This window comes from Chrysochloris asiatica, unplaced genomic scaffold, assembly GCF_000296735.1.
Source record: "Chrysochloris asiatica unplaced genomic scaffold, ChrAsi1.0 scaffold00056, whole genome shotgun sequence".
NCBI classification, from domain to species: domain Eukaryota; kingdom Metazoa; phylum Chordata; class Mammalia; order Afrosoricida; family Chrysochloridae; genus Chrysochloris; species Chrysochloris asiatica.
In genome coordinates, this window is record NW_006408574.1 from 8192255 (window position 1) to 8216864 (window position 24610).

Sequence of the window (24610 nt, forward strand, 5' to 3'; positions counted from 1 at the left end):
CTCTGGTTGGAAGACACTCAGAATGCAGCGGCTACAACAGTGGACTGGAGCCCACAAGTGACCGTTCTAGAGACCCAAGGTCAACGCACTCAGAAGCAGAGGCTTAGAAGGCAGGGAGGGGCTGGAGAGGACAAGTGGACACAGGGAGCCCGGGGGAAGCAAGAAAATTGCCGTTACATGGACGGGATTGCAGCCGATGTCAGAAAACAAAACGTCTATCAACTGTTGACTAAGCACGACCCTGCTCTGTTAACTTTCACCCAGACAACAGTTCACAACAAATCAAAACCTTAGACAAAACAACACACTGCCATGCAGATGGCGCAGGACAGCCCCGAGTGGAGCTGAATTGACAGCTGCCGCCAACAGCATAAATGACCCCCACGGAACCCAACCCGCTTCGCACAGACGTACGCCTGTCTCCTCCCGACTCAGGCCTGTGGAGCCGTCCCTGGGAGCCATTTTCATGGAGAGAGCCCCGGACGCACAGACAGGACGCTCCCTGGGACACTGACCCTCACTGAGACCCTGAGGCACGCAGCCCGTTTCCTACCCCGCAGCCCGCCAGACTCTAAGACTCCTCTCCCTTTGAGGCTGGGCAGTGCCACCTCCTCCAAGCAGCCTTCTCAGACTGCACCCGGGAGACCCCGTCTCCCCTGAAAACCGACCACCACACTTCATTCGCAGTTGGTTCGCGCCCTGGACACTCACTAATCCTCCTGTATCACTGCCTCCAACCAGATCGGACACAGGAGACGGGGTGGATTAAAGGAGAGAGAAGACACCATTTAGAAAGCCCTTTATAAATAGATTTTTGTACACAGAAGAGACACGTGTCTAGAGCACCTGGCCCGGGAAGGCCAAGCAGAGTGGGAACTGCCCTGGTCTTCACTGACCCTGTGGTGGTTACGCCATCAGCTTTTCCAGGAGTGCCTCCACTCCCTTGCTCATGTGCTTGGTCTTCTCCAGCGTGGGAACCAGGCTCTGGAGTCCAGCTCTCACTCTCTGCGCCACTTCCTGATCAGCGCTCTGGAGGAGGCTGAAGAGGCAGAAAAGGGACAACAGATTACCATTATGTTTCCTAGAGCACACTCTATCACCTACCCACAGCAGGAGGACTCTGGTGACACAGTGGTTAAACGCTCACCCGCTAACCAAAAGGTCAGCAGTTGGAACCCACCAGCTGCTCTGTGGGAGAAAGACGAGGCTGCCAGCTCCATGAACATCTGTTTAGTGTGGAACAGAGTTTCTAAGGAGCCGCTGGTGAGTTTGAATTGCCGACCTCACTATTCACACCGACCTGACCTTGTGTTATGCCCAGAATTCAGGGTCCCCAATGACCACCCAGGAGCCGTCACAGATGTAAATACATAAGGGTTGTTTATTCAAGCTTGAGCCAGGTCTCTAACCTTATCCAACGCAGCGGAATAGGAAAAGAGCCCCAAACTTATTGTCTGCAGGGTTTTTATAGTTTTCAAACAGCTCAGGTTTCTCAGCTTTACAATCTTTGGATTGGTTAACAATTGGCAAACTATGAGATGTTACAGTTTAATTGGTCAGGACTGGTGGTCTTTGTTCTTAGGCTAGGGTAAAGGAAAACATCTGGCCTCTGGCCTTGAGCTGCCTGGCTATTTATACATATATCATTTTTTTGGAGCTAGAGAACGTGCTAAAGCTTATATATGAAATGGATTCTTCTCTTTAGTCCTACACTTGCAGTTCACTGCTTACCTGGAGTCCTACCAGGACTCCACAGCTGCTAGTGTTGTGAATTGTCATTCAAGTCGGTTTTGAATCACAGTGACCCTGTATAGGGTTTCCAAGGAGTGGCTGGGGAGACTGAACTGCCAACCCTGTGATTCAAACTGAGCTTGCGGCCCAGCACATTAACCCGCAGCGTCATGCCATGAGGACTTACAGTTCCAGAAACCGCACAGAGCTGCTCTACTTTGTCCTACAGGGTCGCTGTGAGAGTCCACTCAACAGCAGCGGGCCATCTACACTGCCAACGTCTCTTCAGAACCACAAACACTCCAGCTGGGAGCAGGCTCCACAGTCCAGCTGGGGTGGGGTGGGAGCAGGGCATGCCGTGGAGTCAGTTCTGACTCACAGTCACCCAGCAGGGCTTCCGAGGCCGTATGCTCCTCACATAACTGAAATCCACCCAGGGAACATGACTGATGAGCGCTGGCCACAAAGCCAATTGATTAACTGGGTGGCATCACTGCGATCTCCAGCTAATTGAAGCTGATGAAAGAATGCATTAGTAGGTGTGAACACCGTAAGTGCCAATAAAAAATGTATCAGAAAAACTCATGTTTCAGTTAATGGATCCTGACTGCTTAACAGCAACTGGAAAATGAACGAATTGTAACGAGAAAGGAGCAAGAGGATCTGCATTAGCCATGTTCCTGGGGACACAGGTAACCCTAAAGACAGGGGCCTTCAGTTCAGAGCACGTGTGAGATCAATCAACATACTGAAGAAACATGTAACTTTCATAAACAGTAAGTTGCATAGCATGTTGCATGTGCAAGATTGTGGGAAAGTCAAACTAAGGCTTGGATCTGTTTTCCAAACTGTAAAACGGGGAGAATCAACTGGGATTGCTTTGAAATACCACATGATTCCACATGAACCACAAGGTCATCAGTTTGAAACTACCAGCTGTTTTGCAGGAGAAAGATGAGTCTTTCTGCTCCCGTAAAGACCTGTGCAGAGTTGCTATGAGTTGGAACCGACTCCAAGGCACATAACAACAACAACCCCGACAGAAGGACTCCATCCAGGCAGAGTGCATGAGAATTTCAGTCATCTGTAAATTATCAACCAGGGGTTCAAACTGGCTCTGTACCCGGCACATGGCTGGCCACGTGAATCCAGAACAGAAAAATGACCGGCTGCTGGCATCCTGCTAGGAGTCCTGGTGAGGGGCTGTGGGTCAATGCGCTGGACTGCAGAGTCCACTTCGAACTGGGAGACCTGCGCTCAGGTTTACCAGTTGCTCCCTGGAAACCCTATACAGGGTTGCTATGGGTCAGAACCCAAATCTACGACACTTAACAACAACAGGTAGTGCTTTTAGAACTGCTGAAAATAAAATGAACTGTAAAGCCAGTAACATTTAAACAGCTGACAGACACCATTTTCAAAGAAACTCGAAGTCCTCACTAAAAAGAGTACATACAGTCCCATGATACTTCTGGTCAGTACTGGGCTTTCATGAATGACCCTGTTGTCTGAAGCAGACGCAGCTGGGTATAATGTTGTTGTGAAGTGCCGTTGAGTTGATTCCGACCCATAGTGACCCTGTGTAGGCTTCCGAGGAGCAGCTGGTGAGCTTGAACCACTGACCTCGTAGTTCAAACCAACCTTGCAGTCCAGCGCATTAACACGCAGCGCTATAGCAGGACTCTGGGTACAGTGCTGGAGAGTGAGAAGCATTGTCTCTGCTCCAACGTCTGGGCTGACCACGGGGGTTTCTGGGATACTGGGAATGGTGGCAGAACTGTGAGTGGGCATTTGAGACGGGGACCCAAAGCAGAGGCAGGTTCCCAGATACGTACCAGGCAAGAACAATGGCGCCCCGATTGACGCTCGCCCAGGACTTCAGGTTCTGCATCCCAACGTGCTCCACGAGCGTTTTCGCAAAACACGCTGCAAAACATACCCAAGCCCGGTGATCATCTGAGGAAACCCCAAACCCATGCCCACTGTCAGAGTCTATGCCAACTCAGTGACCAAGAAACACCCCTGCAACGATATTTTCTTCATTTATTTGCAACTGTCATTAATAAAAAACACAAAACAACCAGAGTTCTCACCCAATCTCTCTAAACACTAAAAACTCCAGCTCATAAAATACAAATGACCCATAACACACTTGTAACAATTGTGGGGAGAGCAATCATAACAAAACACATGGCATCTCAACCATTTCCACCCCAACAGTTCCAAACAAACACGGGCTTGAATACAGACATCTCTGTCCACTGTGCTCTACACCACGAGGGAGATTGAGTCCCTACAGAGCCCCAGCCCCTCACACCGGCATTTCTGGCATGGCGTTGCGGGTTAATGCGCTGGACTGCAAAGTCACTTTGATTTTTAAGGTCAAAAATTCAAGCTCACCAGCTGCTCCTAGGAAATTCTATACTGGGTTGGAACAGACTAAACTGCACCTAACAACTAGACTCCGACCCAAGAAGCGAGACTGGAAGTGAGTGTTTGGTGAAACGGGAACTCCTCCTTATGGGGCACCCACTCAGCTATGAGGAGCTTTCCCTCAGGGGCACCTGCATATATGAGGAGCCATACACACAACCAGTGGCCACACACTGACCAGGGTGGCTTGCCCCTGGTATTTTCTCTCTACAATGCTGTTAACGCCTTTGTGTTATTATAGTTCTGGTATTCTATGGTCATTCCATTGTCAGCTGACAAAAGCCCATTTAGTTTTCATTAGGTATTGACTTTTATTGTCTTCATAAACCGTAACATCCAACCAACATCTGTGAGGGAACATCTGAAATAACAGCAGCAAATGAAACGCTGCAACGCTGTACGTAATACATATTACTAACGATAAAACGTGTAAAACAAAGTGCACACACACAAAACCCCAGATGGTCATGAGTCGGGTTCATTGTAGCTTGAACTCGTGTCGGGGACTGCTTGTATCTCCGACGCCTAGGGACTTGTCTCTTCTGTCATTCAATGTGTCATCTAAGTGCAAGTAATCCTTGGACAAGAAGAGCTCTGAAGGCCAGGGTTTCATGCCGATGGAGGCAGGGGCTTCACAATCTTAAGTAGAATGTGTATTTCAGTCAAAGGCACACTCAGAAATTAGCTTCCTTCAATGAGGGAGAAAGAGAATTTCTAACCAACTAATAAAGTATTCAGCCTTGACAGTCTCTGGGAAGCCAGGGAAGAAAGCACTGGCTGGCCAGTCTTTCCTGGCACCTGCCACAGATACTGGGTTCACCGGGCACTGAGACCCTGCCCTGGAAACCAGAGTCTGAAGCAGCAGAGGGGGACTATGTGGGAGGGAGGAAGGAAGAAGATGCCAGAGTTCCAGGGCACCCACTGCTGGGGAAAGTACCATTTGTTACAATGGAAATACTTCTTAATCCCAGACATCATTTCTACACACAGGAGAAACTTGCACCCGAGCCTGAGTGGGAAGCCAGGAGCGATGAAGTCCCACATCCCATACACCGAGAGGCCTCGCCAGCTCCCAGCCTACCTTCTCTTCCGCTGGCCTTCATCTTCCCATCTTGCTCTATGAGCCACTTCAGAACCAGATGGCCGGCAGGGTGCTCCGCCAGGTGCAGCTGTAACAACAGCATATGAAGGTCAAATAGCATCTGAACCGAAAACCTGCTCCCCGTGACCTGGTGCCACCACCGCGAACAAAAAGGGACCTGGTCATGGCTGAGGGTCCGGCAGGTTCCGGTGGGTCTCAGACTCAAGGACCACCGCACCTGGCAGGAGCAGTTGGGGGCGGGGCCAGTTCGTCTCGCGCCATGGGGCTGCTACACTGCTCCAGCCACAAGGTGTGACCACGGGACAGGGGTGCCATGTGTCCAGCAAGCCAAGAAGCACCTTTTCTGCTGCACCCCACGGTGCCCACCACAGGAGCCGCAGGGAACCCTCTCCCCACACCAGCCTCTGACTGATACCTGAGACCCCGGCCTTTCCTGATACAGGGCCACCACGGGTGGGCCACCCCATGCCGATTCTTGTCTGATCATATGCAAGGCTGCACAAAGCCTCTCTGAGCAACGGGCTGTGGCCACGTGCCCTCGACTTCAATTGTAACCATCAGGGTTCAAATGTGTCATATGGTACCTGCTACTTGGAGCTCTGGTAGCATAGTGGTTACGACTCAGGCTGCGAACCTTAAGGTCAGCGGTTCGAAACTACCAGCCGCTCCGCGGGAGAAAGATAAGGCTTTCTACTCCCGTAAAGATTTACACCCTCGGAAACCCTGTACAGGGTCGCTATGGGTCGGAACTGACTCGACGGCACTTAACAACAACAACAACAACAACTTGTACCTGTGGACGAGGTTCTTGGGTCCACGCCCTACCCAACTGCCCTCCCCTCCTTCTACTGCATCTTTTGGTCGTTTCCAAAGGGCCCTCACCAACCAGAGTCCTGGTGTGGTGAGTGGGATAATGCATAAGACCACAAATTGGTTTGAACCACCAAGCTGGCAGTTCAAACCCATCAGCCACTGCTCAGAAGCTATACTAGGTCACTGAGCCAGAACCGACCGGAAAGCACTTTACAACACAAATAACTCAGCAACCGCAGGAGACACATCTGGAAGTTTCAGTGGTCCCAGTACACAAGGCTTCTGCCAGACTCTGGTCCCGGAGCCCACATGCAACATGCGCAGCGTGTTTCTGTTACAGCCAATGCCCACCTGGCTGGCACCCTGATGCAGTGATGTGATGTCAGAGCAGGTGACCAGAACACAACAACCTAGCCGCCCTGGGGTCATCAGGAATCCTATCATCTGCAGCCCAGGGTTTCCCCCACAATTTCTCAGCCCACAAGGAGTTGGCTGGCGATCTCACACTGCTCCGGCCATAGCCTGGACCCAGGTCACTGCTGTGGAGTCTGCGTCTGCCCACTGAGTGGTTCCCAGAGTCCTAAGGGCAGGGACTCCACCTCTCACCCTAGGACACATGTGGGTGCTCCTGACCTTTGAACACCTTGGTAGGGATCTACTACCTCTTTGAGGACTGAATGAGAAACATTAGGTACAAAATGTTTTCTTGTCCCTGGAGGCAGTAATGGGGACAATAAGGAAGAGATTTCAGGAGGTGAGGAGTGAGCCAGCAGAGGGCCAGCAGGGGCCTGGGCAATACCTCCTGCCCAACTGTGGAGCCTGTAACCCAGCAGGGCAGCCGGCTCCACGGGAGCTGGCACTATAACCAAGCAGGGGTCCCAGCTCTATGGGAGCCGGTGCTATAACCAAGCAAGGGTCCCGGCTCTGTGGGAGCCGGCGCTATAACCAAGCAGGGGTCCCGGCTCTGTGGGAGCTGGTGCTATAACCAAGCAGGGGTCCTGGCTCTGTGGGAGCTAGCGCTATAACCAAGCAGGGGTCCTGGCTGCGCGCAAGCTGGTGTTATAACCGAGCAGGGAACCAGGCTCCAAGGGAGCTGACCCCTGGCCCCACTGCCCCCTTCTCCTTTGCTCAATGAACGCCATCGCCCCCACTACTCTTCTCAGGAGAGGTCAGCTTCTGCACCTCAGGGCAGCCACAGGCTCTCCTTGCTCTAGTCTCTGGGGCCCAGGTGGGTCATTATTGCACCGTGGAGCCTTCCAGGTGCCATGAGAAGTTTCAGAGCCTCTAGTTCCCTTCAGATGGCTCCTCTCCACCCGAATAGACTGAGTTCTTGTGTAGATTTATGTAAATGCTGCATCCTCCAAAAGTTGGCCCTTTGGGGCTGGAGCAGAGTTGGGGCAGGGGGAGGAAACCAATCAGCAAACTCGGGATGCTAGAAGGAATCCCAAACAACATGGGCAGAAGCCACCAGGAGGAGAAATCCTTTTGAGTCAGGTGACATTAGGGGTAGTTTTGTAGAGGATTCTGGAAGTCAGAGTACAGCTCCTTACGGGCAGGTCCCAGGGACATGGTAACATGGATGGCACTGAGGCCCAGGGAAGACGGCTGGGCAGACGCAGAAAGTGCCAGAGTCTAGGAGACGCAAACTGGAGTTAGGAACCGAGAGGAAGACGTGCTGGAAAACCAGCTGAGGGTCCATTGCGGAGGAGGGGGGGACAGAGTGAGACTGTGCAGGTCAGGTGCCGACACCACGGCAGGCTCGCCCGCTCGGGGATCTTACCTCTCCATCTTGGCCCCCGGGACGTAGCTCTCCGGTGGCCAGGCTGGCGATGGCCGCCATGGCGGGCTGGACGTCTCCCAGGACGGAGCCCAGGATGTTGGTCACCAGCACACATGTGGATTTGTCTAGCACCATCTCCTGGGTATGTCCCTGCAGGTGACTTAACAGAGGCGGGGAGATGGCCTCCAGGAGCTCCCGCCGGCGGGTCTGAGTGTCTTTCTTACTGTGGGGACAGGGAGAGCGTGACACTGAGGCTAGACTCACGGCAGAGGGGACAGGGAGGGCTTACTATCACAGAGGATAAGTACTGGACTGCGAGCCTCAAGGTCGACGGTTCAAACCATATACAGGGTTCCTATGAGTTGGAACTGGCCTGAAGGTCCTAACATTATGGTAGTGGCACAGTGGGTTAAGTGCTCGGCTGGGAACCAAATGGTCCAAGGTTCAAACACAAGCAGCTCCTTGGAAAACAGACGTAACTATGTCTGTAGAGATTGACAGCCTCGGAAACCCTAGGGCCTGGCGGCTTCTCTAGGCTCTCAGTTGGAATTATCGACTTTTAAGAGGGTAATGGGCTTGTCTTCATACAAATGTCTACGAATCGGTCACAGTCGGTACCACATTCTGCTTCTCTGTAGGTCACAAATACGAGCAGCGATTTGAGGGAGACCTGCCTTCCACCTTTGTGTTCTTTGGACTGGATAGTGCCGGGCGCAGAGCATCCAATCGGAGACGCCGGCCTTCCACAACACCAACCCAACCCAACAGAGGTCAGAACATCGTGTGACCTCTGCTCTGGGGGACTGGGGGACAGAGCTGAGGCAGTCTGCTTCTGTACCGATCACAGCCTGGGAAGCCTGACGGGCAGTCCTCCTTTGTCCTAGCAGGTCGCTGTGAGTCACCAATAACAGTGGGTTTGTTGTTAGTGGTCACTTAAATAAAGCAAAACAACAAGGGAACCAAGTACACTGTGGTTAAGGGCTGACAAGTCGATTCCGATTTATTGAGACCCTGCATAGAGTATGATTTTTCCAAGGTATAATTCTTCCACTTTGCATAGAGGGAGCAGAAAGCCTCACCCTTTATCCCTTGGAGTAGCTGGTAGGCCCAAACTGCCAACCAGTGCTTACCCTACAGAACTGTGCAAGTATGAGCTGACTTCAGAAAGTTCGTGGGAAATCGGAATGAAAAGACAAAGGGATTTCCCCAGGGACCTCCTGATGACCCCTGGGAAGTGCCAGACCCTCGGGGGCGCCTCCGTCACAATGCCATTCTAGTTCCTCATGGAAAACACTTTAAGAATCTGCTATACATATCTGATAGGAGGAGGGCCAGGAGGGAGCGAGGAGACAGAGGCAGACAGTGGGTGTCTGGGCCGCCACCTGCACTCACCTGTGTGCATTCCCATCTCCTCTCTGCAGAACCTCGATGATCTCTCGGACCGTGTGTGCGGGATCTCTAGGGCTCAGCAAGTACAGCAGGACCTTCCTTCCGTATTTGTCGTTGACTATGTTAGGCAGGGAGCTGATAAGTTCCTGTGAAAGGACACCGACAAGGGATACACTGGGGACTCGAACTGTGCACACACATGCACCAGCGTGGAGTCATCCTGAAACCCTCTCAGCAAAGCCCAGAAATGTTCACCACAATTCTCGTCTGTGACAAGCATTACTGACCGAGCCCGAGGAGTGACCCTCAGTGACGGGGGACGCGGCAGAGACCACTCATCTACACCATCACTGCAGCATCAAACACAAGGGCGACACACAAACAGGACACAGAACAAGTGGAGACGGACTTTCAAAGTCAGGGCGCTGCCTTCCCTTGTGCTGGACACACCGAGGCAGAGAGGGAGGGGAGACGAACCCCGAAAGCCCCCACTGAGCGGTCCCCAGTGTCCTCATACGGCACTGTCAGTCACCCCGACAACAGTAATCCGGTCCACTGTGTGAATTTCAACACCGACGGCAACCTAGACTGTTTCCAAAGACCTAAGAGTCGTTGTTGTAAAATTCCTTTTTCCAAAGAGGGGCATGCAGCAGGACCATCAATGGACTGTTTCAGTCTCCTCTAACACCCCTGTTCTGCAATGAATGGGGTGCGTCATCAGAAAAGACCAAGCAGCAGAAGAGGACATCCTGACTAGTAAAGGCAAGGCCCAGGGAAACGAAGGAAGACTCTGTTACACACTGAATCGTGTCCCAAAATTTATACCTTCAAGAGGGCATGATTCTCAGTATGAAGTCACTGTCTTTCACTCTGTGATCGGATGCAACTGTCCTGTGTGTTGAAAATACCCACCCACTCCTCGGAAACAGGGTCGTGGTGAGTCAGAACAACAGCATGAAGTTAATGATGTAGCGACATAGAGGTTCAGGCTGCCCTATATCCATCTCTGCTGAGATATAAGAGATGGGCCAGGTCAGCAGAGGTCACAGGGGACCTACTATCACTGAGAACCAACAGCCAGGAGTGGAGCGCGGTGTTTGGACTTGGGGGCCCTGTGCTGTGAAGCCACTCAGCCCAGGGGCAGATGGATGACAAGGCCCTTTCCCCAGAGATGGCACTGAGGCAGGCTTCCAGGGCCCTAAGCTGTGAGAGACTGTGTTTCTGTTACGGCACCACTGTCGCATCTGAGAGACAGGAAAGGGCACAATAACTGCACACCAAGGACCACGATGATGGGACAGGGCCAGGCCAGTGTTCTGTTGTTATAGGAAGGCTTCAGAGAGCACGTGGGGAAATGCCAACGTCTTCCAACTTGTTTCCCACTCACCTTTGAAGTGCCCTCGTATTAACTGTAAGATACATCTTGATTGTATCAGGATTGATATAGAAATTTAAAGTGACTGTTTCGACATAAAACCAAACAGCCACCATTCGTCTGTCTGTCGTGCTGTGGTGACTTGAGTTGCTGTGATTCTAAGGGCTCTGCCACCGTTATTTTAAATAACCGGCAGGGTCACCCATGGTGGACAGGTTTCAGATGAGCTTCCAGACAAAGACAGACTAGGAAGAAAGAGTGACGAACTACTTCCGAATCGCTAGTCACTGAAAACCTTATGAACAGCAGAGAAACACTGTCAGATACAGGGCTGGAAAATGAGCCCCTCAGGTAGGAAGGCGCTCAAAATGCTACTGGGGAAGAGATGCTTCCTCAAAGTAAAGCTGACCATGATAACGTGAAGACAGTTAAGCTCGGGGGAGAAAAAAGCCCAGAGAACTTTTATCTGCTGGATGGGCCACAACTCAAAATGAAGAGAAAGAGCTGTAAACATCCACTAAAAACTGGAACATGGAATTGCACGAAGTATGAATCTGGGAAGATTGGAAGTTGTCAAAAATGAAATGGAACGCATCAACATCGATCTCTTAGGCATTAGTGAGCTGAAATGGACTGGTATTGGCCATTTTGAATCTGACAACCACATGATTTACTATGCAGGGAATGACAAATTGGAAAGGAATGGTGTTGCATTCGTCGTCAAAAAGAACATATCCAGATCAGTCATGAAGTACAATGCTGTAAGTAATAGGATAATATCCATGCGCCTACAGGGAAGCCCAGTTAATACCACTATTATTCAAATTTATGCACCAACAACTAAAGCCAGTGAAGATGAAGTAGAAGATGAAATACCAACTTCTTCAATCTGAAATCAATCAAACATACAATCAAGCTGTATTGCTCATTATTGGTGATTGGAATGCAAAGGTTGTGAGCAAAGAGGAGGGACCAATAGTTGGAAAATATGGCCTTGGTGATAGAAATGATGCTGGAGAACGAATGATAGATTTCTGCAAAACCATGATTTATTTCAAATACATTCTTCAGACAGCATAACAGATAATTATACACATGGACCTTGCCAGATGGAACACATAGAAATCAAATTGACTACATCTGTGGAAAGAGAAGATGGAAAAGCTCCATATCATCAGTGAAAACAAGGCCAGGGGCAGACTGTGGAACAGACCATCAATTACTCATATGCAAATTCAAACTGAAGCTGAAGAAAATGAAAACAAGTCCACGAGAGCCAAAATATGACCTTGAATTTATACTACCTGAATGCTGAGATCATCTGAAGAACAGATTTGATACATTAAACACTAAAGACCGAAGACCAGAAGAGTTGTGGGATGACATCAAGAACATCATACGTGAAGAAAGCAAAAGGTCATTAAAAAGACAAGAAAGAAAGAAAAGGTCAAAATGGATGTCAGAAGAGACTCTGAAACTTGCTCTCCAGCATAGAGATGCTAAAGTAAATGGAAGAATTGAGGAGGTCCAAGAGCTGAACAGAGAATTTCAAAGATCAGCTTGAGAAGATAAAGCCAAATACTATTAATAAAATATTCAAAGATTTGGAATCAGAAAACCAAAAAGGAAGAACACAGTCAGCATTTCTCAAGCTGGGGGAACTGAAGAAATAATTCAAGCCTCGACTTTTGTTATTGAAAGATTCTCTGGGCACCAATTATTGAATGATGCAGAATGCATCAAAAAATGATGGAAGGAATACATAGAGTCATTGTACCAAAAGGAAATGGTTAATGTTCAATCAATTCAAGAGGTACCATATGATCAAGAGCCAATGATACTCAGGTAGGAAGTCCAAAGTGCATTGAAGGAATTGGCAAAGAACAAGGCACCAGGAATTGATGGAATAAAAATTGAAATCTTTCAAGAAAGTGAGGCAGCACAGGAGGCACTCACTCACCTCTGCCAAGAAATTTAGAAGATAACTATCTGGCCAACTGATTGGAAGAGATCCATATTTGTGTTCATTCCAAAGAGAGGTGACCCAACGGAATGCAGAAATCATTGGATAATCTCTTTGATATCTCAAGCGAGTAAAGTTTTGCTAAAGGTAATACAGAAACGGCTACAATCATACATCGACAGAGAACTTCCAGAGGTTCAAGCTGGATTCACAAGAGGCTGTGGAAGAAGAGATATCATTGGTGATGTCCGATGGACCTTGGCTGAAAGCAGAGAATACCAGAAGAATGTTTACCTATGCTTTATTGACTACACAAAGGCTTTTGATGGTGTGGATCATGAGAAGCTATGGACAACATTGCAAAGTATGAGTATTCCAGAACAATTAATTGTACTTCTGAGGAATCTGTACCTGGACCAAGAAGCAGTTGTTCGAACAGAGCATGGAACACTGAATGTTTTAAAATTGAGAAAGGTGTGCGACAAGGTTGGGTTCTTTCACCATACTTATTCAACCTGCATGCTGAGCAAATAATACGAGAAGCTGGGTTCTATGAAGAAAAACGTGGCGTCAGGATTGGAGGAAGACTCATTAACAGCCTGCGATATGCAGATGATACAACCTTGCTTGCTCAAAGTGAAGAGGACTTGAAACATTTACTGATGAAGATCAAAGAGCACAGCCTTTGGTATGGATTACATCTCAATGTAAAGTAAACAAAAATCCTCACCACTGGACCAATAAATAACATTCTTATCAACGGAGAAAAGACTGAAGTTGTCAAGGACTTCATTCTTCTTGGATCAACTATCAACACTCCTGGAAGCAGCAGACAAGAGATCAGACGACGTATTGCATTAGGCAAATCTGCTGCACAGGAACTTTTTAAAGTGTTGAAGAGCAAAGATATCAGTTTGAGGACTAAGGTGCGCCTGACCCAAGCCATGGTATTTTCAATAACCTCATATGGGTGTAAAAGCTGGACAGTGAATAAGGAAGATCGTAGAAGAATTGATGACTTTGAGTTGTGGTGTTGGAGGAGAATACTAAAAGTGCCATGGACTGCCAAAAGAACCAATAGCTCTGTTTTGGAAGAAGTGCAGCCAGAGTGCTCCTTAGAGAGCAAGATGGCTAAACTTTGTCTCTCATACTTTGGAAATATTGTCAGAAGGGAACAGTCGCTGGAGAAGGATATCATGATTAGGAAATATTGTTAGAAGGGAACAGTCGCTGGAGAAGGATATCATGATTAGTAAGATGGAGGATTGGAGAAAAAGAGGAAGACCCCCAACGAGATGGACTGGCCAGGTGGCATCATTGATGGCATCAAGTGTGGCAGCGGTAGTGAGGTTGGCCCAGGATCGGACATTGTTTCGTTCTGCTGTGCATTGGGTCGCTATGAGTCGGTTCCGACTCGATGGCACCTGACAACAACAACAATGCTGCCAAGTGCACCTGTGGGATCATTGTGAGTCACGGCTGACTCAGTGACAACCACTGCTGCCACTAACAATGGGGAGCACCAGTTCCCTAACCTGTAGCAGGTGCTAGACTGGGTTACTGCCAGGAGGAAACCGCAGACTGCCATAAAAGAACACACCCTTCAAGGCACAGCTCCCGGAACAACTGGGCATAAACAGGACGGAGCTGGTGGATTGCAGACACGGCATCCCAGCAAAAGGGAAGGAGCTCTGATAGCGTAGTGGTTACGAGTCAGGCTGCGAACCACAATGTCAGCAGTTTTAAACTACCAGTGGTTCCCCAGGAGAAAGAGGAGGCTTTCCGCCCCCATAAAGATTTACAGCCTCGGCAACCCTGTACAGGGTAGCTATGAGTCGGAACCAACTCCACAGCAAATAACCACCACAACCAACCAGGGAAGACTCAATCTGTATAGGTTCCCTGCTTAAAGCCTTCCGCTGACAAGCACTCTAGGGAGGGAGAGCCACAACAAAGCCACTCTGCGGTCATTTCTTCTTGCTCTGACGTGCACAGAGAGCCAGTGACCATGCGCTGAGCCCATACCAGAATGCTGGCATTCTGATTCTGCCAACGCTCTTTTCAAAGTGGAAGGCGTGCACAGGAAGCGGGGTCTGTATGCACAGATCCATAAATCTTTACGGGAGCAGAAAGCCTCATCTCTCTCCCACTGAACAGCTGGTAGTTTTGAACTGCTGACCTTGAGGTTAACATTCTGACTCGTAACCACTATGTTCCCAGAGCTCCTTGATTTCAGGGAGCTCAAATCCAGTGGGAGAGGGGAGACGAACTTCACAAAAACTTGAACGTGAACGATGAGTGTGGGTGGAGAGGAGGGAACAGGCCAGGTCTTTCGAGGATGCCCTTCCTTCTACACCCTCAGTCTCAAAGGGGCCCTGAGCTAGACGTCGGTGCCACACCCCAAACCTGAAGGTCCTGGAACGAGGAGCCCATTCCCCAGAGGCTGGACAGAGCATGGTCCAGGCTGTCTCATTCCACCATCTGCACCATCCAGAAGGAGAACTATGAACTGAAGGGATGGCACTGAGTTAGTAGTTCTACAGGACTGGACCGCGAGGGAGACCAGGTTGGGCTGGGGTGGCGGAGATGGGCACACGGTTCCCCGCTGCTTTGTTCTCTCCAGAGTCAATACTGAGAACATTGGATCTGTTTGACCTTGGAATCCAGAGGAGAGAGGCCCGAGTGTTCAGGACCGTCTCGGAAGTCCCCTTCTCTGAACAAACATGTGGCAACACAGAACTTTCTCAGCTATTTTCAAAGCAGTGCGTAACAACAAAGATTGTGTGGCAGTTGTGAGGAAACACCACCCTGAGTGGCCACCCACCCTCCTCCACCCAACTGTCCAGCAAAGGCCTCGGGAGAACCCTGCATGGCCACCTACCCTCCACCCAACAGTCCTGGGAAAGTCTTGGGGGGAACCTGCATGCACGAGGAGATGTAGGTTGAGACGGGGAGGCTCACACAGCTATTTGAAGCAGCAAAGAACAGAAAGTGAAGAAATCATTTTTAAACCATAAACCACTGAAGTGTCCATCAAGAGGGCAAGACAAACTGTGGTGTTGTTACATCAAGAGAAAGTGGTTTAGGATCAACTTGCACAAGTGGTTTGGGATCGAATGCTATCCTAAAGTGAAGTGACTGCGGTTTGGCGGTTCAAAGCCACCAGCTGCTCCTTGGAAACCCTCTACAGGATGACTAGGAGTTGGGGTTGACTTGATGGCACTTTAACAACAGAGGAAGAAGAAAGGTCCAGCAAATGGCTTCTGTACAGACCAAAAACCCCTATGGGACTCAGTTCTGCTCTGCAGCACGTGGGGTCACCGTGAGTCCAGAGGGACGGTACAGCAATAGGTTTATTAAGTGGTTGCTTGAATGCAGAATACTACCTGGCAAAAAAAAGTATTTTTAGAACACTGGCGGGCCCACACCACAGGCATGCGACCTGGTTGTACACATTCTGTAAAATGCCTTTTATATTTTTCAAGGGTTGTGAAAACTACACAAAACAAACACAACCAGAAGCGTCGTGTAGGTGACCCAGAGCCACTGCCTTTGTGCTGTGGGACCTCAGAAAGCCTAAAAGGCCCAAGAGAATGGCGCCATCAGGTTTCCAAAGCTGCCAAGTGTCACAAGAGTGGACAGTCCCGGGGGAGTGGCGGGCGGGTTCCAACTGCAGATCCCCCTCGTTAACAAAGGTGTACTTACAGCTCTGCCTCCCAAGATTCTTATGGGGAAGTGGTTGTTGTTAAGTGCTACTAAATAGTATCTTCACGTGAGTTCTGAAGTCCCAAAGGTGGAGCTCACAAAGCTGATGCCTAAAGCAAACATGGCATTTATACAGAATTCAAAACATGGGAACCAGCACAGGACACATCTACATGTGGCGAGAGAAGAAGGAAATGATGACCCGTAGTAAGCACCTGGCTCAGCACATGGCTCCAGACCCGGGTGGGACTTGGGGTCCGGGCGGGGGCAGGAGGACGCGAACCTGAGACTTTGTTAGGTTTGTTTCTCCGTCAGGTGGTGGGAAGCTCAGCATTCATACATTTCTGTATATCTTAAAGGTCAAACATTAGAAAGTACGCACACTCTTTATTCAAACAGCAACTGCTGTATATTTGGGTTTGATTGAGTTGATTCTGATGCCAAGCCACCCTGTATGACGTAAGTATAACTGCCCCACGAAATTTCCTCGGCTTTATGGCAGCAGATTAGTAGGTCTGTCTCCCAAGAAACCACAGGTGGGTTTGACCCATCAACCTTTTGGTTAGGAGCCAACTACTGAGCCATTAGGGCGCCTCAGCACCTGGTTAGTGGATGCATTTCCTTTCAAGAGAACTCTGGTGACCGCCCAGCGACACCACATCCAGGATTCCAGGGTGAAACGGACCCAATGTTCTCAGTATTGACTCTAGAAAGAACAAAGCTGCGGGGAATCGAACGTCTCATTTCTCAAAGGTGAAGGGCTCAGCTGGGCTGAGCAGGCTGTGATTTCACCCTGACATTTCTGGAAGGAATGCTTAGCAACGCTCAGCTTTCTAGGTTATTTCTACAAGCACCGCTGGCAACAGGTTTGTGGTGCATGGGTGTGGAAAAACTGCACAAGGCAAATGATATTCCAGAACTTTTCTAGGAGCCCCGCCAGAGCTGAATGATATGGAGGGCTTGGGCATGCTTGTCAGTCAGGGGTGGGGGCCACGAGGTCAGCCCCAAAGAGGAAGCGTGTCAGAAAGTAGGTTAAAGAGCTGTGGGAACTGAACGAGGAATTATAGAACTTTCAACAGCCTCTTCAGTGGAGATCAATCTTAGGGAGGAAGCCGGGCTTGACTGGAAGCCCACTGGGGACGGTTATGCAAATTCTATTTTCAGGGAAAATATGAAACAAAAGCCAAGGCTCAATGGTCCCAGCCGGGCGTCCATTTTCACGACCCAACTTTATTCACTAGCCAATTCTATAGCCTCCTGTCTCGGTCCCAGGCATGAAAACCAATCTTTATGGATTGGAGTCAATAGGGCAACAAAGTTACCGCGAAATCTGTCAAAACACTCAGTTGGCCACATGGAAGGTCTTGCCAAAGGTTTCTTCTCACAAGCCTAGCCCAGAAAGTCACTGCCGTCTCCCAATGTTAATGGACAAAGCTGGGAAGTGACAGCCAGGGTCTGAAAAATCCAGGCACTGGGGCCTTCTGCTGCAGGGGAGAGAGCCACGTCCTACCTCCAGCAGCTGGTATGTGGCCTTTCACCACACCCAGACAGACACCTGTCCACCTGGCCCTGGTAAATTCTTTCTGCAGCTTCCCCTGCCACTCCCTGGGTACACTGAAGGTGCTGTTGGCCCTGCCCCTTCACCGAGCAGTTAGGTTGGCGATGCAGACAGACGATGCGGTTTTGAAAACGCAGCCCGTCCTCTGCTATCAGTGAACTGCACACCTCCAGCCCGGCCGCTGGGCTTCTGTACCCACTTCCATGTGCACATCAATACACAGGAAAGGAAGAGAGAGGGCCAGAGAAGCGAAGTCAGAGGAAGGGCCGCTACCAGGGGAGAGAAGGATACAGGGGTCCTTCCTCCTAAAAGACGGCTTGGGTTTCCTGAAAGTAACTGTAGGGTTAATACACTACATCTAACCATTACCGCTTTATATGGCCATCTGGCCAGGGGAGAGGGACTAGCTGACATATCAAGTGAAAGCCAGGATTTCAATTTTAGTAATAATTTACAAGTATTGATATTATTGTTTTGAGTGCATGTTCACATAGCTGATCAGCCTCCCATTTGACAATTTCTACCCAAATTGACATTAGTTGCCCATTTCACCAGGTGTCATCTTCTCCTTCATGGCCCCCAGGTTGTTCTGTTTCCAGAGATCTAGTTTCCCTGCCCCACAGGTGACGTTTTGGTCTCAGATGGTTTTAATGGCGGCCCGCACTCACTGGTAACAGCCTTCATTTTATGAGCCAATCTGTCATTTTGATGAAAGGTCGGCGACCTCAGGGGATCGCTTGGGTTCACCGTTCGAAGAATATCTCAGAGAGTACCCCAGTCTCAATGGATCCCATCAGCCTGGAGTTTCTCCACAAGGAGAGGATCAAAGGGGCAGAGAGACCCTCTGCCTAAAAAGACCCCACCCAACTGAAACTAATTTCTGACCCAATCCACACATTGCTTTGAAAATTTTTATGGTCCTGGAGGAGTCCTGGTGTGAGCCGCAGGTCAGAGGTTCAAGCTCACCAGCTACTCCTTGGAAACCCTACTCAGGGTTGCTGAGTCAGAACCGACTCGAGGGCACCTAACAACAACACCATGGTTCTGGAAGAAGTACAGCCAGAGCAGACTCGGCCTCTCACACTTCGGCTGTGCTGTCAGGAGGAATAATCAGTCTTGGTAAAGTGGACAGACAGTGGACGGTCAGCAGGAATGAGCAGTGCTTTGTCCTGTTGTGCACAGGGTTGCTGTGGGTCAGAACCAACCTGACAGGCACCTCATAACACCTCCACAGCCGACATATACCACCTTCAATGCTCTTATCTTTCAAAAAGGCCGCTGTGGCCAAGGTGTGGGGGTCACCGAGAGCAGCTGCTGCCAAGTGCCCAAGGTGAGGGAGCCACTGAGAAGGGAGAGGGGAACGGAACCCCCGACACCTGCTGGCAGTATGCCTGGCCACGTCTGGGGGCAGGTCTTCCTGAACGATTTATCTAAACCCAGCCTCCCCCGAGCCCCACTCACGGAGGAAGTCAAGTCCAACGGTGTTTGCCAGGACACCCATGGCCATGGAGCCCTGGTGGTGCAGCAGGGTTAAGCGCTGGGCTTTTAATCAACAAGGTCAGGAGTTCAACCCCACCAGCTGCTTCAAGGCAGAAAAAGGAAACTGGCTGCCCCCATAAAGAACCATAGTCTCGGGAAGTATATGGAGCATTCTTCTCTCCCCTATGGCAGGGTCTCTGAGTCTGAGCTGATGCCACGGCAGGGGGTTTAGGTAGCCACGGAGGATCTTGGGTCACAGGTGACAAGGCTCAGGGACAAAGGATGGCTAAGTGACTTCTGAGACGGCCCTGTAGGCTGAGCAGCAGCCGCCGCGGAGGAACCGGAGGAGGAGAGCTCGCCAGAACCCAGTTCCAGAGCTTCAGGGAGGCCGCCATGCCCTTCCTCAGGCTGGAGAACCCCATGGCACACAGGGTGGCACCCCGACAGACCCCAGGCACTCAGTGTCCACCAGCAGGGTTTCGAGGCTTTACTTCATTTTAAAGGCCAGTTACTCTACATTGCGACATGGACAAATTTTATACTGAAACACGACCCTACGATTTACCAACTAAGGGTCAGTTTACCCAAGTCTTTGTTTTTTTAAAAAATGGGTTTACTCAGTGTAAAATACCAGAAACAGCTTACTGAAGAAAACACCTAGTTGTACCACGGTCCTTTTAGTTGGTAACGCACTATTCCTAGCAAGTCATCACGGGACTGTGTGTGCACGAGCATTAGAAACTCCCAACCACGACTCAGCTGGAACTACGAACAGGCAAGACCGCGTAGGAAAGCTACGTGAACGTCCGTACACACGCACCCTCGATGGTCAGTCAAAACGCACTGCTGCAAAACCCTAGACAACTTATAAATGTAAATCCAACTGAAAAGCCACTATTTCTTGACATTCCATCCCTCCCACCTAGGTCGACATGTTTCTGAAGGTGGTGTTTCCATTCCTCTAACCCCAAAGAATCCTGCGTTCTCTGATTTACACCATGTCAAAGTGGCAGTCTGGGCAGCCTCGAGGGACTCCAATAAGTACTTCAGAGATGTAGAGTTTGGAGAATGAAATTCTCCGTGGACGGCCCTAGCTATCCTGGAAGAATGAGCAGGTACCCTGTCGCGAAGGAGGTCAGGCCTCGGCACCCCTTCCCGACCTTTCTCACGAATAATTTTCAGTTTTCTTAAAACTTCTTCCTAACAAGTCCCCTAATCACCCTATGTCCTTTGAGAGAACCTATCAAGATGACCCCTTTGGGATTCCAAAACACAGCTGTCAGAATTTTCCGTGTGGTCCCTCTTCCCTGAATTTAAATGGTCTAGCAGACGGCCCTGGAAGCCATGGTTCTGACTGGACCTTTTTGTTCTGAAGGCGTCCGGAGGAGACTGAGACAGGAATGTTGCTGAGAAAACTATTCTCTCAGACATCTGCTGAGAGAATAAACCTGTGTGTCTGTGTTGGAACCCTAACAGCACTGTTGCTGACTGATCAGTGTCGGTAGGTCCAGCTGACGCACCCACATGGGCACATGGAGTGAAACCCACATCAGATACTCACCGAGATGATGATCTGCTTCATGAGCTTCGTGTCATCGATACAATCAAAGGCTGCCAGTAATACCAGGTGGGAGTACTGGCCCTGCAAGATGAGAAGTAGGTGTAAAAAGTGCACAGGTCCTCCATCACCTTCATCAAGGTCACCTACAGTGACCACAGGTCCCGGGGTGCTAGACAATGGTGGAAACACCATTCACATAAGCCCCCTCCCCTACACCAGGATGAGTAAAGGATATTCTAGAGGCAAGCTCAACGGTAGAGAGAAAAGAGCACACTCCACGATACCCAAGAGTTCAGACACAAGAAAACACAACAGAACGAAGTGACCAGGACGAAGCCCCGCTGTCAGGTTGATTCCTGCTCACGGAGACCCGACAGAGCGCAGGAGAGCTGCCTCAGCCGTTTCTAAGGCCGTGAATCCTTATGGGCACACACGGCTTTCTCCTGCAGAGTAGCTGGTGGAGTCAAACCAACAACATACAGGTTTGCAGGTGAGTGCTTTAACCATGGCACCACCAGACTCCCTCCTGTCTGTGACTGTGTACTTGACAATCACATGAAAATCACCAGATAAGGGACGTGAAAACGAAAAGTATGAACCTAAAGCATACATAGACCAAGCATTCCAATCATGGAAAGGAAACACGTGAACACAGATCTCATTTACCTACACGTAAGACACAGGGTTAGGTGCGCAGAAACCCTACAGGGACAAACACAACAGCTGTCATCTGTGGGTTAAAAGATTGCAAAAGATTCTCAACTGCATTTGGGAGAGTACCCATTTCTCTAAAAGGACAGAATTAGGTAACAAGAATGAAAAAAGCAACCAGAAGGGGATTCTCACATACTGATTGTGAGAATGAGACAGAAATGATTCTTTCTAAACAAATCACCGACACTGAGGTTGTCAGTCTGGTGCATACCATACAGAGCAATACCAGGACCCTAAGTGTTGTTAAGTGCTGTTGAGACAGTTCCAACAGCGGTTAGCAGTCCAGTGCTTACCATGAAGCACCACACCAGGCCTCCACAGTGCTATATCAGATCACAGAAATGCACACGGTGGGGTTCACAATACCGAAGCCCATTCCGATGACTCTCTCGTACATTGCTTATTGAGTAAGGGGCATGTCTAATCGCCCCCCTCCAGATCTCATACTTGTTGTTATGTGCTGTGGAGTCAGTTCCGACTCGTAGTGACCCTGCATGGGGTTTCCGAGGCTGTAAATCTTTATGTGAGCAGAAAGCTTCATCTTTCTCCTGCGAATAGCTGGTAAGTTTCCAGCTGCTGACCTTGAGGTTCGCAGCCCAATTCGTAACCACCACACTACCAGAGCTCCTTGTTGTTGTTGTTATTGTTAGGTGACATCGAGTCGGCACCGACTCATAGCGAACTTATGCACAGCAGAATGAAACAATGTCTGATCCTGGGCCAACCTCACTACTGTTGCCACACTTGAGTCGATCGATGTTGCTCCCTGTCCAATCCATCTCGTTGGGGGGGGTCTTCCTCTTTTTCTCTGACCCTCCATCTTACCAAACATAATATCATTCTCCAGCGACTGTTCCCTCCTGACAATATGTCCAAAGTTTGGCCATCTTGGCCTCTAGGGAGCATTCTGGCTGCACTTCTTCCAAAACAGATCTAGTGGTTCTTTTGGCAGTCCATGGCAATTTTAGTATTCTCCTACAATACCATAATTCAAAGGCATCAACTTTTCTACGGTCTTCCTTATTCACTGTCCAGCTTTCGCATGCATATGAGGTTATTGAAAATACCATGGCTTGGGTCAGGCACACCTTAGTCCTCAAGCTGACATCTTTGCTCTTCAACACTTTAAAAAGTTCCTGTGCAGCAGATTTGCCTAATGCAGTATGTCGTCGGATCTCCTGACTGCTGCTTCCGTGAGTGTTGATAGTTGATCCAAGAAAAATGAAGTCCTTGACAACTTCAATTTTTTCTCCATTGATAAGAATGTTGTTTATTGGTCCAGTGGTGAGGATTTTTGTTTTCTTTACATTGAGTTGTAATCCATACCGGAGGCTGTGCTCTTTGATCTTCACCCGTAAATGTTTTTAAGTCCTCTTCACTTTCAGCAAGCAAGGTTGTATCATCTGCATATCACAGGTGGCTAATGAGTCTTCCTCCAATCCTGATGCCACATTTTTCTTCATAGAACCCAACTTCTCAGATTATTTGCTCAGCATACAGGATGAATATGGTGAAAGAACACAACCTTGTGGCACACCTTTCTTAATTTTAAACCATTCAGTGTTCCCATGTTCTGTTCGAACAACTGCTTATTGGTCCAGGTACAGATTCCTCATGAGCACAATTAAGTGTTCTGGAATACTCATACTTTTCAATGTTATCCATAGCTTGTCATGATCCACACAATTGAAAGCCTTTGCGTAGTCAATAAAGCACAGGTAAACATCTTTCTGATATTCTCTGCTTTCAGCCAAGATCCACTGGCCATCAGCAATGGTATCTCTCATTCCACGGTCTTTTCTGAATCTGGCTTGAACCTCTGGAAGTTCTCTGTCAATGTATGATTGTAGCCGTTTCTATATTACCTTTAGCAAAACTTTACTCGCTTGAGATATCAAAGAGATTGTCCGATGATTTCCGCATTCTGTTGGGTCACCTCTCTTTGGATATGGATCTCTTCCAATCATTTCTTCCATTTGCTTTAGCATCTCTTAGGAGAATACAAATCCCGACCCCAAACCCAGTGTCATGGAGTCAGTTCCAACTCACAGTGACCCTTGAGGACAGAATAAAGCAGACAGTTCACAATGCCAGCTGGAGGGGATCATACGCTTCTCAGCAACTGATAATGAAAGCCCATGTCTAAAGAGCCCAGGAGTCCTTGGCTGCTGCTGGGGGAGCAACACTGCATGGCTAACTGGAAGGAAGGTCAGTGGTTCAAACCCACCAGCTAGCTGCTCCTGGGAAATACTATACAGTGTCGCTATGAGTCAGAAGCAACTCAATAGCACTTAGGAGTCCCGGTGTGGTGCTGCAGGGTAAACACTGAACTGCTAAGGTGGGTGCTTCAAACCCACCAGATGCCCCTGGGAAACTACACAGGGTTGCTATGAGTCACAACCAACAAAACAGCCCAAAGAAGCCCAGTGGGGTTGTCAGCCCGCCAATGGACTGGCAGCCACAGGTGGGCAGTTGATCGTGCGACAGAAACACGAGCCGGTCTGCTCCTGTAAAGACTGACAGTCCGGAAGCCCCAGCTAGGGCTCGCCATGAAACGGAAGTGACTCGAGGGTGTGAGTCTGAAATCTACCCAGGGCGTGGGAAACGCATCCTGGGATGGCAAAGGGCCATGCAGTGTTGATCAGTGTTGGCATCACCGTGCCTGGCTGGGATTAGGTTCTCACAAAAAACCAACCAAATAAAAATGAGGTGCTGGTGTACCTGACATCACCAAACTCTAATGAAAATAATGCAATTAACTATGACTTAAATATTCAAATGAAAGTATCATACAAAAGATTTACTTTGTGATAAACGATTTCAGAGAACTAGAGAGTAATTAGTCAAGCTTCCTGTGACACACAACAGAGAACAGACTGTTTCCATTGTGGAATATACTGTTGTGTAGACAAAAACAAGACTGCTCTTAAAATCCTACAGAACCACAGGACGGCGGTTCAAACCCACCAGCTGCTTCTAGGAAACCCTATACAGGGTCGTTATGAGT

At 49.2% G+C, this 24610-nt stretch overlaps 1 protein-coding gene across 1 annotated transcript in view; it reads right to left on the reverse strand.

Annotated features, from left to right (window-relative positions):
* Positions 1 to 906: 906 nt before the first annotated feature.
* KIAA0020 (KIAA0020 ortholog) overlaps positions 907 to 24610 on the reverse strand; it is a 45573-nt gene continuing 21869 nt past the window's right edge. Inside the window, exons 12-17 of the mRNA XM_006863835.1 lie at positions 20890 to 20970; positions 9252 to 9394; positions 7860 to 8082; positions 5246 to 5333; positions 3567 to 3657; positions 907 to 1039 (exon numbers count right to left, since the gene is read on the reverse strand). Coding sequence (XP_006863897.1) covers positions 907 to 1039; positions 3567 to 3657; positions 5246 to 5333; positions 7860 to 8082; positions 9252 to 9394; positions 20890 to 20970 — 759 coding nt within the window. The remainder of the gene's footprint in view (positions 1040 to 3566; positions 3658 to 5245; positions 5334 to 7859; positions 8083 to 9251; positions 9395 to 20889; positions 20971 to 24610) is intronic.